The sequence below is a fragment of the Rhinopithecus roxellana genome, chromosome 13 (genome assembly GCF_007565055.1).
Source record: "Rhinopithecus roxellana isolate Shanxi Qingling chromosome 13, ASM756505v1, whole genome shotgun sequence".
Classification (NCBI taxonomy): Eukaryota; Metazoa; Chordata; class Mammalia; order Primates; family Cercopithecidae; genus Rhinopithecus; species Rhinopithecus roxellana.
The window spans coordinates 28,558,549-28,571,957 of record NC_044561.1 but is presented as its reverse complement, the minus strand read 5'-3'; the positions used below and the strand labels follow the sequence as shown (position 1 = coordinate 28,571,957).

The 13,409-nt window shown below is 50.2% G+C and overlaps 1 protein-coding gene across 1 annotated transcript in view; it reads left to right on the top strand.

The window, feature by feature from the left end:
• The window catches only part of GTSE1 (G2 and S-phase expressed 1), a 32,154-nt gene that overhangs the window by 4,671 nt on the left and 14,074 nt on the right, over nt 1-13,409 (top strand). The window contains exons 3-7 of the mRNA XM_010366217.2: nt 846-903; nt 1,015-1,639; nt 4,928-5,092; nt 6,678-6,801; nt 8,831-9,211. Of these exons, the coding sequence (XP_010364519.1) occupies nt 846-903; nt 1,015-1,639; nt 4,928-5,092; nt 6,678-6,801; nt 8,831-9,211 (1,353 nt within the window). The remainder of the gene's footprint in view (nt 1-845; nt 904-1,014; nt 1,640-4,927; nt 5,093-6,677; nt 6,802-8,830; nt 9,212-13,409) is intronic.

Sequence of the window (13,409 nt, the reverse complement as noted above, 5' to 3'; positions counted from 1 at the left end):
TTTTCCTGCCTCAGCCTCCAAGTAGCTGGGACTATAGGTGTGTACTGTCATGCCCAGCTAATTTTTGTATTTTTAGTAGAGACAGGGTTTCACCATGTTGACCAGGCTGCTCTCAATCTCTTGAACTCGTGATCTGCCCGCCTCAACCTCCCAAAGTGCTGAGGTTACAGGCATAAGCCACCGCGCCCAGCCAGCTGATGCAATTAAAAAAAAAAAAATTGTCCAGGCATGGTGGCTCACACCTGTAACCCCAACACTTTCGGAGGCCATGCCAGGAGGATCACTTGAGGCCAGGAGTTCGAGACCAGCCTGGTCAACATAGCGAGACTTCGTCACTAGAAAAAATTAAAAAAATTTTTTTTTTCTTTTTTGAGATGGAGTCTCGCTCTGTCGCCCAGGCTACAGTGCAGTAGTGCAATCTCGGCTCACTGCAAGCTCCACCTCCCAGGTTCACACCATTCTCTTGCCTCAGCCTCTGGAGTAGCTGGGAGTACAGGTGCCCGCCACCACACCCGACTAATTTTTTTGTATTTTTAGTAGAGACGGCGTTTCACTGTGTTAGCCAGGACGGTCTCGATCTCCTGACCTCGTGATCCACCCGCCTCAGCCTCCCAAAGTGCTGGGATTACAGGTGTGAGCCGCCGTGCCCGGCCTAAAAATTGTTTTAAAAAGGAAAAAATCTAACTTAGAGCCTCCTATGAAAAACTAAGTTAACATAATGACAGCATACACTTTGGGGAGTGAAATTTCACAGTACCTTTATTAGTTCTAAGCTATAGAGCCTGGTAATATTTTTCTCTTTATCAGCTGTGGCACTAAAATAACAGTGGATTTTTTCCCCCTAGACATTCTTCTTTTGGCCGATGAAAAATTTGACTTCGATCTTTCATTGTCTTCTTCAAGGTAAACAAATGAGTTTTCTTCCCTTGCCTTGGGCATAACCACATTCAGCAAAGTCTTTCCTTTAAATGCCAATGTTATGAGTTATTAATAATTGTTTTTTTTTCAAAATAGTGCAAATGAAGATGATGAAGTCTTCTTCGGACCCATTGGACATAAAGAAAGATGTATTGCTGCCAGCTTGGAATTAAATAATCCGGTTCCCGAACAGCCTTCGTTGCCCGCGTCTGAGAGTCCCTTTGCCTGGAGCCCTCTGGCCGGGGAGAAGTTCGTGGAAGTGTACAAAGAAGCTCACTTACTGGCTTTACAGATTGAGAGCAGCAGCCGGAACCAGGCGGCCCAGGCTGCCAAGCCTGAAGACCCTCAGAGCCAGGGCGTGGAAAGATTCATACAGGAGTCAAAATTAAAAATAAACCTCTTCGAGAGAGAAAAGGAAATGAAGAAAAGCCCCACGTCTCTTAAAAGGGAGACATACTACCTGTCAGACAGCCCCTTGCTGGGGCCCTCTGTGGGCAAGCCTTGGCTCTTGGCCTCCTCCCCGGCCCTGCCCAGCTCTGGTGCCCAGGCCAGCCTCACCCGGGTGCCGGGGCCTCCGCACTCTGCTCATGCTTTGCCCAGGGAGTCATGCATTGCTCCTGCTCCAAGTCAGGCAGTGACTCAGAGGAAGCCCGGGAGCAAATTGCTGCTGCCTCGAGTGGCCTCTGTTAGAGGAAGAAGCATCTCTGGGGCTGCAGAGAAGGTAAATGCCACAGCAGAGCACCCGTCTGGGGAGCCGCCACTCCTTCCCCCTCAGCCCTCTCACAGAAGCCACATGGGGAAAGCCGCGGAGGTGGCGAGGCTCTGAGGCCTCCGAAGCACAGGAATGGGGAGTCCAGGAAAAGCAGTCGCCAATAGGGAGCTGATACGGAGGTGGCTTGAGTAGGGCTGGGGTGATTTAATACTTCCTCCCAAATTCTGTCTGAAGTTGTTCCTTTTGTTTTGTTACAATGCTGGATATGCCACACAGTACGGATTTCATTTGCTTTAACAAGCAACCTCTTCCAAAAACTCCCCTCCTCTGTGATAGCTGCTAGTCAGCCTCCTTGACTGTGCCTCAGTTTATATTGCATTCCTCCTGGGCATTAAGTGAGGTGAGCTTTCCTGGGAGGTGGCAGTTGACGGGTGCCTTTGGGTGCAGTCTGCCAACTCTGGGACACTGAGGGTCCTGGAGGTCTGGGGGAAAGGTGGGTGTGAGCACAGGGCTTGCTGCCAGGGCTGCCCGATCTGGCTCTTGCTTGGGAGAGGGAGGCTGCTCCTCCTGTGGGAGAGGCTGCAGAGAGGAGGACAGGGCGGGTGGGAGCCCCGGGGCCCACCCTGCAGCCCGTTCCCAACTCTGCCCCCTCCCCTGGGCAGCACTTACAGAGGAAGACCCTGGGTGGGGCCACTAGGAGGTACAGGCAAATGCAGAATGCTCAGTAAGGGCCCAGAAATTCCTTTACCCCCACCAAGTCCATCTCCTGAGCCACGTGACTCCCTGTGGTGAGAGCCAAGAATGGAAGCCAGCCGAGGTGCAGCTGCCACGCACTGCCCTTGACAAGGACGTATGTCCGGCACTGCCACCCCGAATAGCTGGGGCCTGTCCCTTGGTCCTGCAAACTCCTTTTATTGGAGCCCATTTGGATGTAAATTCCTACCGTGATGTTTCTAGAATGAGAGTGGGATGGGTCTTGCTGTGTGGAGCACACGTGGACTCGGGACAGGGATTGTGCATGCAGCATGCGTGGACTCGGGGAGAGAGGTGGTGTGATTTGGGGTGCTCCAGACCCACTGAAGCATCTCCTTTGACCTCCTGGTCCTCCGTGGTGGGCTGGGGTCCAGAGAGCTTGTTCCCAGTGGACAGGGCTCTGTGCGCACAACTGAGATGCACTCACGTACACATGGGAGCCCCACCACTTCCTGCATGCTTCTCTGGGAGAAGTCACTCCTAGAGTGGCTCACAGCACATGCTCACTCCTGTGAGGAGTCATTAGCAATGGGTGGACCGCTTGATTGTAACACCTACTTAAAAGTGCGCTTCACAGACAACTGCTAGGATGCCTAAAGGAAGACGAAAAAGGAAATAACCAGTGTTATTTTGAGGATGAGGATGTGGAGGATGAGGAGAAGGTTGAGGATGTGGAGAAGTTGGAAGCTCACGCACTGCTGGTGGGACCGTGAAACGGTGCAGCTGTTGTGGAAACAGTTTGGCAGCTCCTCAAAAAACTAAATGTAGAGGTCCCATGGGACCCAGCAGCTCCACTCCTTAGTACACAGACCTGAGAGAATTGAAGCCATATCCACAGAAAAATCCACATGCAGATGTTCAAAGCAGCATTATTCATAACAGCCAAAAAAGTAGGACCAACCCAGGCATCCAGCGAATGATGAATGGGTAAAGAAAATGGGGTCTCTCCAGACAATGGTTTACTTTTGGCAACAAGAAGGAGCACTGCCAGGTGTGGTAGCTCACCCCTGTAATCACCACTTTGGGAAGCCAAGGTGGGCGAATCACCTGAGGTCAGGAGTTTGAGCCCAGCCTGGCCAACATGGTGAAAACCCGTCGTACAAAAAATACAAAAATTAGCCATGTATGGTGGTGCACACCTGCAATCTCAACTACTTGGGAGGCTGAGGCAGGAGAATCACTTGAAGCCAGGAGGTGGAGGTTGCAGTGAGCCAAGATGGCACCACTGCACTCTAGCCTGGGCAACAGAGCGAGACTCTGTCTCAAAAAAAAAAAAAAAAAGAAACACTGTGCTGATACATGCTTAACACAGACAACCCTTGAAAACATTTTGCCCAGTGAAAGAGGCCATAACAAAAGGTCCCATGTCATATGGTTCCATTTATATGAAATGACCATGACAGGCCAATGACAGAGGTGTGGTTGAGTGCTTCCCTAGATGGGGCTGGGGAGGATGAGGGAATGGGGAGTAACTGCTAATGGGTACGGGTTTTTTTTTTTTTTCTTCTGAGAGTTCTGGTCTTGTTGCCCAGGCTGGAGTGCAATGGTGCGATCTTGGCTCACTGCATCCTCTGCCTCTCCGGTTCAAGCAGTTCTGTCTCAGCCTCCCGAGTAGCTGGGATTACAGGCGCATGCCACCATGCCTGGCTAATTTTTGTATTTTTAGTAGAGACAGGGTTTCATCCTATTAGTCAGGCAGGTCTCGAACTCCTGACCTCAGGTGATCTGCCTGCCTCAGCCTCCCAAAGTGCTGGGATTACAGGTGTGAGCCACCGTGCCCGCCCAGGAACAGATTCTTTTTAGGAACACTACCATATTTTAAGATTAGCTTGTGCTGGTTGTACAACATAACAGATCTAAAAACCACTGAAGTATACTGTTTAAAATAGTGAATTTTACGTTATGAGAAGTATCTCAGTTTTTAGAAATGCTATAAAGGGAAAAAGTTACTGCTGTGTCTTTACCACTCTGAGCTTCTATTGCTGTTACCTTATTACCCCTCCTGTTATAAGGGGCTATTTATGTAAGTATGAATTAGTTCCATGAATGCCCTTGTCCCTAAATATGTCAGGAACTTATTTTTTGACTCTTCTGGCCAAAGAAAATGGCTTTCAATACTAGACCAAGAAGATTTATTGCAATTGTGCAGCTTCTCTGGTAGAGATGACCATTTAATGGATGAGTCTTTTCTGTACAGCATTTTGAAATTTGTGTAACTAGACCAGCTTTCTCATTATTATTCTTAAATAAGGATCCTGACTGGGGAACGGCTTTAGAGGACCGCTCTCCTATTAATGACCTGTGTCGGTATCATTTGATGCTGTTTTTAATGAGGAAGCAAAATCCATCATCACTTTTGTCCACAGTGATTTGGTGGAGGATGTGAACTGCTTGCTCTATTCCCTTCAATCTAGCTGATGAATGGAGGAGCACGTGTAGTATTGGGGAAGATAGTGCCTGGGCTTGCTTTAAATGGAAGCCTGAGTATCTCTGTACATTGTTAAGGACTAGACAGTTCTCACAGTTCAAATTAAATTTTTTCAGCCCAAGAAAGAGATTCCAGCTAGTCCTTCCAGGACAAAAATCCCAGCCGAGAAGGAGTTCCACCAGGATGTTCTCCCTGAGAAACATGCCCCGGGTGCTGTCAGTGTGCTGGCCGCTGGAAGCCACTTGGGCCAGGGCAAGCGGGCGATCCCTGTTCCAAATAAGGTGAGTTGGCTGCTGGGGCCCAGACTTGTGGTTGCTGGGAATGAGGTGGCAGCTGTGTGTACAAGTGCTTTGGATTAAAATCAGTGGGATTAAAATCAGTGGGATTATACCTATAATCCCAGCATTTTGGGAGGCCAAGATGGGAGGATCACTTGAGCCCGAGAGTTCAAGACCATCCTGAGCAACATGATAAAACCCGTCTCTCCAAAAAATACAAAAATTAGCTGGGCATGGTGGTACGCACCTGTAGTTCCAGCTACTCGGGAGGCTGAGGTGGGATGATTGCTTGAGCCCAGGAGGTGGAGGCTGCAGTGAGTCATAATCATGCACTGCACTCCAGGTTGGGTGACAGAACGAGACCCTGTCTCAAAAAAAAAAAAAAAAAAATAGAGGTGGAAAAGTTGAAAATACACCCACAAGAGGCAGCCTGCAAAATACATGCAAAGAATACTGGCTTCGCAGTGTGCACTGATGGCTGGCCTCTGCCCTGGGAGCTGTGTGGGTGGGGAAAAGTCAGCGTCTCAGAGCCCTAGTTCGTAGGTGGGGATATTCTGTTTCCCTCATGTAGGGTCCTTGAACAGATGACATGAGATGTTGATGTTTTGAAAACAGCGGCTGGGTGTGGTGGCTCACACATGTAATCTCAGCACTTTGGGAGGCTGAGGCGGGAGGATCACTTGAGCCCAGGAGTTTGAGACCAGCCTGGGCAATGTAGTGAGACCCCATCTCTACTAAAAAATAAAAATAGCCAGGCATGGTGGTGCATGCCTGTGGTCCCAGCTATTTGAGAGGCTGAGGTGGGAGGATTGCTTGAACCCAGGAGGTCAAGGCTGCAGTGAGCTGTGATCATGCCATCGCATTCCATTCCAGCCTGGGCAACAGAGTGAGACCCTGTCTGAAAGAAAAAAACTGCAGTTCCTCATAGGCGTGGATACCTATCAGCCACATCTTGGCCACTTATTTTCTGGCACTGGCGGTAAACCGAGCTGGGCGTAAGAGTACTGGCAGTTCTTGTTAAAAGTGCCCAAAGCTGGGCCCTACAGCTGCTGACTCATGGGGTCTGGGCTGGGGCCCCAAATCTGCATTTCCGCTATAGCTCCCTAATGTGATCCTCACGCAGGAGCTTGAAGACTATGCTTTGAGAAGTGCTGCTTGACTTTTTTCTTCTTTAAATTCAAGATGATAATATTAGATTATTTTAAAATATTAAAACCCCTATTTTTTTTTTTTTTTTTTTTTTGTCGCCCAGGCTGGAGTGCAACGGCATGAGTTCAGCTCACTGCAACCTCCACCACCTGGGTTCAAGCAATTCTCCTGCCTCAGCCTCCCAAGTAGCTGGGACTACAGGTGCCTACCACCATGCCAGGCTAATTTTTATATTTTTAGTAGAGACGGGGTTTCACTATATTGGCCAGGCTGGTCTCAAACTCCTGACCTTGTGATCCGCCCGCTTCGGCCTCCCAAAATGCTGGGATTGCAGGCGTGAGCCACCGCGCCTGGCCAAAAACCCCTTACTTTTGCAGACATAAGTTACAGGTAAATAATGAGATCTTTGCTGATTCTGTTTTTTCATATTTTGCCCCAGTTGGGGCTGAAGAAGACCCTGTTAAAAGCACCCGGCTCTACCAGCAATCTCGCAAGGAAGTCCTCCTCAGGGCCTGTTTGGAGCGGGCCATCCAGTGTGTGCACATCCCCAGCAGCGGGCAAAGGTGAGGCAGCTGGCATCGTGCCTGGACCCACATCTGGCCAGGTGAGGCCTGGAGTGCTGCTGAGGCCTCGGAGACTGTTTCTACAGAACCACTTAGGCTCAGCAGGACGTCCCGGAGGGCGTGCTGTGTGCGGTGGACCAGGCTGTCGGCTGAGTCGCTGTGCTTGCCCTCAGTGCATCTGTCCCATGAGGAGGGCACAGTCAGATGGGTGGCTTCAGTCTAGGTGTTACACACAGCCAGAAAGCGTGTATGATACCCCGTGCCTGAGAACACAGAAGGAATCAGGCTCATGTCAATGCCATGAGACACCAGTTTTAAAATAGGACTATTCCAGATAATTTAGGGCATATGGCCCCCATAACTCCTGGGTGCCTGTTTAAATTCATGCTCCCACACCTGTTTGAGGTCAAGCCACATTTCAACCTTGCCAAGCCGCGGCTGCCATCTAGTGGTAAGGGAAAGCCTTCGCCTTTCTGCTCTTCAGAGCGAAATCCTCTTGACGGTGCATTGGCGGTGTGGAGTCTCGGGGTGGTTCAGGGCAGCACGGTGTGGATTGTGTTCACAAAATGAAAAAAGTGGGCCTGGCGCAGTGGCTCACACCTGTGATCCCAGCACTTTGGGAGGCTGAGATGGGTGGATCGCTTGAGTCCTGGAGTTTGAGACCAGCCTGGCCAACATGGTGAAACCCTGTCACTACTGAAAGCACAAAAACTAGCCGGGCATGGTGGTGGGTGCCTGTAGTCCCAGCTACTGGGGAGACTGGGGCACGAGAATCGCTTGAACCCGTGAGGTTGCGGTAAGCTGAGACTGCGTCACTGCACTCCAGCCTGGGCGACAGCGAGACTCCGTCTCAAAAAAAAAAAAGATGAAAAGTGTGAACTCTAATCAGATTGATCTGATCTGGAATCCTGACTCTGCCATTCTGTGATTAAGAGAGGTTTGTGTCCTTTACAGACTGAGGTGACGACCTCCCGAGCTCAAGCAATCCTCGCACCTCAGCCTCCTGAATAGCTGGGACTACAGCCACATGCCACCACACCCAGCTAATTTTTGTGTGTGTGGTTTTTTTTTTGTTTTTGAGATGGAGTATCCCTCTATTGCCAGGTTGGAATGCAGTGGCGCAATCTTGGCTCACTGCAACCTCTGCCTCCCAGGTTCAAGTGATTCTCCCGCCTCAACCTCCCAAGTAACTGGGACTACAGGCGCCTGCCACCACGCCTGACTAATTTTTGTATTTTTAGTAGAGATTGGGTTTCACCATGTTGGCCAAGATGGTCTCGATCTCTTGACCTCATGACCCGCCCGCTTCGATCTCCCAAAGTGCTGGGATTACAGACGTGAGCCACTGCGCCTGGCCCACATTTTTGTGTTTTTTGTAGAGAGGATGGTCTCACTATATTAGCCAGGCTGATCTCGAACTCCTGGCCTCGAGTGATCTCCTGCCTTGGCCTCCCAAAGTGTTTGGATTATAGGCATGAGCCACCACTCCTGTTCTAAAGTTTTTATTTAAGAATCCTTTATCAGATCATCTGTGTATATTGGTAGCTCAGTATTTATTATTCTAGTTTATCTGGTCTTCTATTTTAAATAGTGCTTATGGTTAATATGACCCAGACTCCTTGTAATTTTAAAGGAATCAACCAGTAGCAATTGCGTCTTTTTTCCCTGTTCCCTGTCCACCTCTGTGACCAGACAGATGAGATATGTGACTAGACTGTCCCCTTCCATCTGCTCAACTAATGTAGATTTCTCCTGCCAACATAATCAACGAAGATAGGAGAGCTTGAATTTATGCATGCTTGTGTACATGTTAGTAATATTTTGAGAATAAGTACCTTAGAATTCACTCAGCTAAGCTAAAAGCTGCCTGGGCCGTCCTGTGTTTGATGATGTTGCCTGATGGGCTTATAGAATATTTTTAATGTGTCATATGTTTAAGGTAGATGAGCTAAAGACAGCATAACTTCTGTGTGTTTGTTAAACAGCTGCATAATTTTATAATGTGATGTTTGTGTGTATACCCTTCTAGCTAAATCAAGTGAATTTGCAAGTATTCCTGCAAACAGCTCCCGGCCTCTGTCAAACATCAGCAAGTCAGGCGGAATAGGACCCACCCTGCTGCGGCCAGCTCTGCCTGCAGGCCCTGTGGGGGCATCCTCCCGGCAAGCCAAGCAGGTCGATGTTTCTGGGCTGGCAGTGGAGCAGCCCACAGCGCCCCCCTCAGCGTCCCCCACCCAACCCCAGACTCCGGAAGGTGGAGGCCAGTGGCCGAACTCCAGTTCCACTTGGTCAGAATCTTCTCAATTGAATAAGACTAGAAGTATCAGACGGCGAGATTCCTATCTAAATTCCAAGACAAAGGTTATGCCTACTCCTACAAATCAATTTAAAATTCCTAAGTTTTCTATTGGTGAGTAATAGATACATTTTAATGTATCTTTAAAATATTGAAGAAATTCCATTTAAAGTTTTAAACAATTATTGATGGCAGTGACCGTGTTTTTAGTGCTTTCCTCCAACAGTGCTTTCAGGTGTGACCCGCTGTCTTCTCACCTACTTTGTTTTGGGGAGTCAGTGGAGGCCCCCAGAATGTCTTACGTTCGTTCTTGTGAGTGTGACACCCCGGAACTCTTAGGCTGCTTGTAAGGTTTTCTCTTTACTGTTACTGTCAGCAATTCGATTATTATGTGCTTTGAGGCGGCTTCCTTTGCCTTTATCCTGCTTGGGGTTTCTTAAGCTTCTTTGATCTGTAGGTTGGTTTTTTCCCATCAAATTTGGAAAACTTGGCCATTATTCCTTCAGCTGTCTTTGCATCTTTCCTAGGCCTCTCATCACATCTATTACAGGCCTCTTGACGTTGTCTTACAGGACACCGAAGCTCTGTTCTTTTTTTTTAATTTCAGCCTTTTTTCTTTTTCTTTTCTTTCTTTCTTTTTTTTTTTTATTTTTTTTATTTTTTTTTTTATTTTTTTTTTATTTTTTGTTTTTTGAGACGGAGTCTCGCTCTGTCACCCAGGCTGGAATGCACTGGCATGATCTTGGCTCACTGCAACCTCCACCTACTGAGTTCAAGCAATTCTCCTTCCTCAGCCTCCCGAGTAGTTGGGATTACAGCTGCCCACCACCATGCCCTGGTAATTTTTTTTGTATTTTTGGTAGAGACGGGGTTTCGCCATGTTGGCCAGGCTGGTCTCTAACTCCTGACCCACCCACCTCGGCCTCCCAAACTGTTGGGATTACAGGCGTGAGCTGCCACGCCCGGCCCAGCCTTTTCCCTTGAGCTGCGGTTTGGGTCGTTTCTGTTGTCAGATATCATTTCTTCTGCAGTGCCTAATAGCTATGACGCCCATCCAGTTAACTTTCCGTTTCTAAAATAATAGTTTCCCCTTATTTCTCCTCATGGTACTTGCGTTTTCTTTTACATCCTCATGAGCAAATTGATAATGGTTTTAAGGTCTACGATTCTTCTTATAGCATCTTCCGCATCATTTTGGGGTCTGTTTCTGTTGACTAATTTTGTTTCCGGGTTTTGGCCTCATTTTCCTGCCTCTACGTTTTTTACAGGTTTTTCTTGGTTGTTGGATATTGTCAGGTGTAGACGTTTGAATGTCTGGATTTTGTTGTCTTTCTCTGAGGAGTTGGGTTGGGCTTGGCAGGCAGTGAAGGTGCAGATCATCCTTCTGAGGCTTTTTATGCTTTGAAGTGGTGGGTCTAGAATTGTCTTTCCGCCTCCTGCCACCGGCGCCCTGCCCAAGGCCTCTGCTGCACGCCCGTGTGTCCCGCGAGGCCCCTGCACTCCGGCTGCTGCAAGATGGCGGCTTCACGGCCCTGTGAGTTCCGCTCGTTGCTGCCCGGTAGTTGCTCTTCTCTTGACCTTGAGGACTCCTGCCCTGCGCCTGTGCACTGCCTGGTGCTCAGCCAGAGACTCGAGATTCCCCTTGGGTTCCTAGAACTCTTTCTGTCAGAGTATCCCCCTCCTCTGTAGTTTCTGGCCCTCACATTGCAGCCACCTCAGCCTCCTAAGCCCCAGCCACTGCCCTCTCCAGTCACTGAGGCCACCAACCCCAGCAGGTGTCTGGCCAGTAGTGGGTAGGTGTTTGTAAAGTTTCCATGAATTACTCGAACAATTGTGTGCAATGCAGAAAGTTCTCAGAGCTGACTTAAGGTGAGAGGAGCGTCCTGGCCTCCTCTGTCAGGTAGATCTATCTGCCCTCTGGGTGCTTGAGGATTTTAAGTTCTGGCAGTGCCAGCCAGCACAGGCAGCCTGTAACTCCCAGAAACCACACTCTGAGTCCTGCTGTAGGAACAAGCTGTTCTGCTGAGTGTCTTCTCTGTGCTGGAATGCTTTGGGGGACAAGGGACATCATGATAAGACAGACCTACTCTCACGGAATTTCTGTTTAATAGGAAAAGACACGAAATGTTATCAGATGAGCAGGCCTTCAGATCCTAGCATAACGAAGGGACTAAGAGAAGATGGTGTCCTGGGGCTGGTGTGTTTGGGGAGGAATTTGCATCAGGTGGTTCTTTGGCAGAGATGATCAGGAGGCGACACGGGACTGAGATCTGAACCAGGACACTGAGGCAACTGGTAGGAAAGCACAAGGGGGAGCACTCCACGCAGAGGCAATGGCGAGTACAGAGGTCCTGGAGCAGGAAGTCACGGGGCGCGCTCCGGGAGCAGCTCAGGGGCTGAGGATAGGAGCGCAGCCACTGTGGTCTGGATTCTGCATAGACGTGCGACAGCTGGTCGGTACTCCTTGGTGTGAGGGACCCAGGCTTCTTCCATCCTGTGTTGCTGTGATGAGCTTCTTGTCCTCGTGGTCTAGTGTGGCTGCACCGACTCTGGCCCTCACACCTCCCGGCAGGAAGCCTGTTTAGGTGAAGAAGAGCAAATCCCCACCTTTCAAGGACTCTCACTGCAAGTTGTCTCTGTCACTCCATTTGTGTCCCGTTGGTCACCACGCTTCCCTGCACAGGATGCTAGGACACGTTGTCTTTATTCTGCACACAGCTGAAATGTCTTACTGAGAAGAAGAGGAAAGTAGCTGTTGAACAAAAACTAGCAACCTCAGCCAGTCGGTGACCAAGGGGCAGGGTAAGAAGAGATGAAGACAGAGGGGCAGCCCGAGGCCAGCTCGCAGAGCGCCGCGTGACCAGAGCGGGCCCTGGAGTACCGTCAGTTCCAGAGGATGTGCATGCAAGAGATTAGAGCAGAGCGACTTGACCTTCAGAAGATCCCTCCATAGAGGGAAGAGCAGAGTCTCTGGGCGGGAGCGAGGTGGGGAGGGTAATGGAGACCTCGCCCTCACTGTGTTGGGGAGGAGGCTAGTGCTGGGGAAGGAGGCTGGGGTGCTGTGGTCTGCCTGACATTCTGGTAGCTTAGGGCCCATGTGGCAGTGTAGAGAGGGACTCCAGTGGCCCTGAGGTTCTGGCGGAACCTGGGTGCTGCCGCTCATGTGACAGGAGGGCTGGAAGAGGCAGCAGGCAGACTCCACGGCCCCATTTTGGAAGTAGTGAGGGTGAGAGGCCACTTGAGCTGCCGCTGAGGGGTGGAGCAGGCTGAGAACTCAGAGAGGCCACAGCTGAGACCTCAGTGTAGGTTTCAACAGCAGAGAGCTGAGTTTGTAGAGATGGGAGCTGTGGGCTGGGCATGGTAGCTCACGCCTGTAATCCTAGCACTTTGGGAGGCCAAAGTGAGTGGATCACCTGAGGTCAGGAGTTCCAGATCAGCCTGATCAACATGGTGAAACCCTGTCTCTACTGAAAATACAAAAATTAGCCAGGCATGGTGGCACATGCCTGTAATCCCAGCTACTTGGGAAGCTGAGGCAGGAGAATCACTTGAGCCAGGAGGCGGAGGTTGTAGTGAGCCGAGATGGCGCCACTGCACTCCAGCCTGGGTGACAGAACGAGACTGTCTCAAAAAAAAAAAGAAAGAAAGAAAAGAAAAGAAATGGGAGCTATGATTGGGTGGGTTCTTCAGGGACACCCTACGGCCCAGGTCACGTGGAGGTTTGTTCAGTAGTGCTTGCTTCTCTTCTGCCTGAATGCCTGGAGCCGGGACATGTGTCTGCCGTGTTCCTCCTGACCACATTGGCACAAACGCCGGCTGGTCTCCACAAACGCCGGCTGGTCTCCACAAACGCCGGCTGGCCTCCACAAACGCCGGCTGGCCTCCACAAACGCCGGCTGGCCTCCACAAACGCCGGCTGGCCTCCACAAACGCCGGCTGGCCTCCACAAACGCCGGCTGGCCTCCACAAACGTCGGCTGGCTGTCGGGCTGCTTGATGCCACAGGACTTCTGCTAATCCCAAATTCCCTGTTGACTTTGCCGTTTCCCAGACCGTGCCTCTGGGGGCTCCTTAGGCACCTCTCAGATGTGCATTTCACCTTCAGCAGGCAGTTCCTCCTCTCTCCATGATGCTGGGAACAGGGCTGTCTCTTGCACGCCTTTGGTCATTCATCAGGGTCAAAACTGGTCCCACAAACTCAGCACTGGCCAGAAAAGAGGCCCCAAGGGAATGGCCACGCTGTTGGGAACACACAGCTCTGGGAGGCACGTGGTGGTGCGCACTCTTTGGCTAAGAGCACTGGTGGTGTTGCT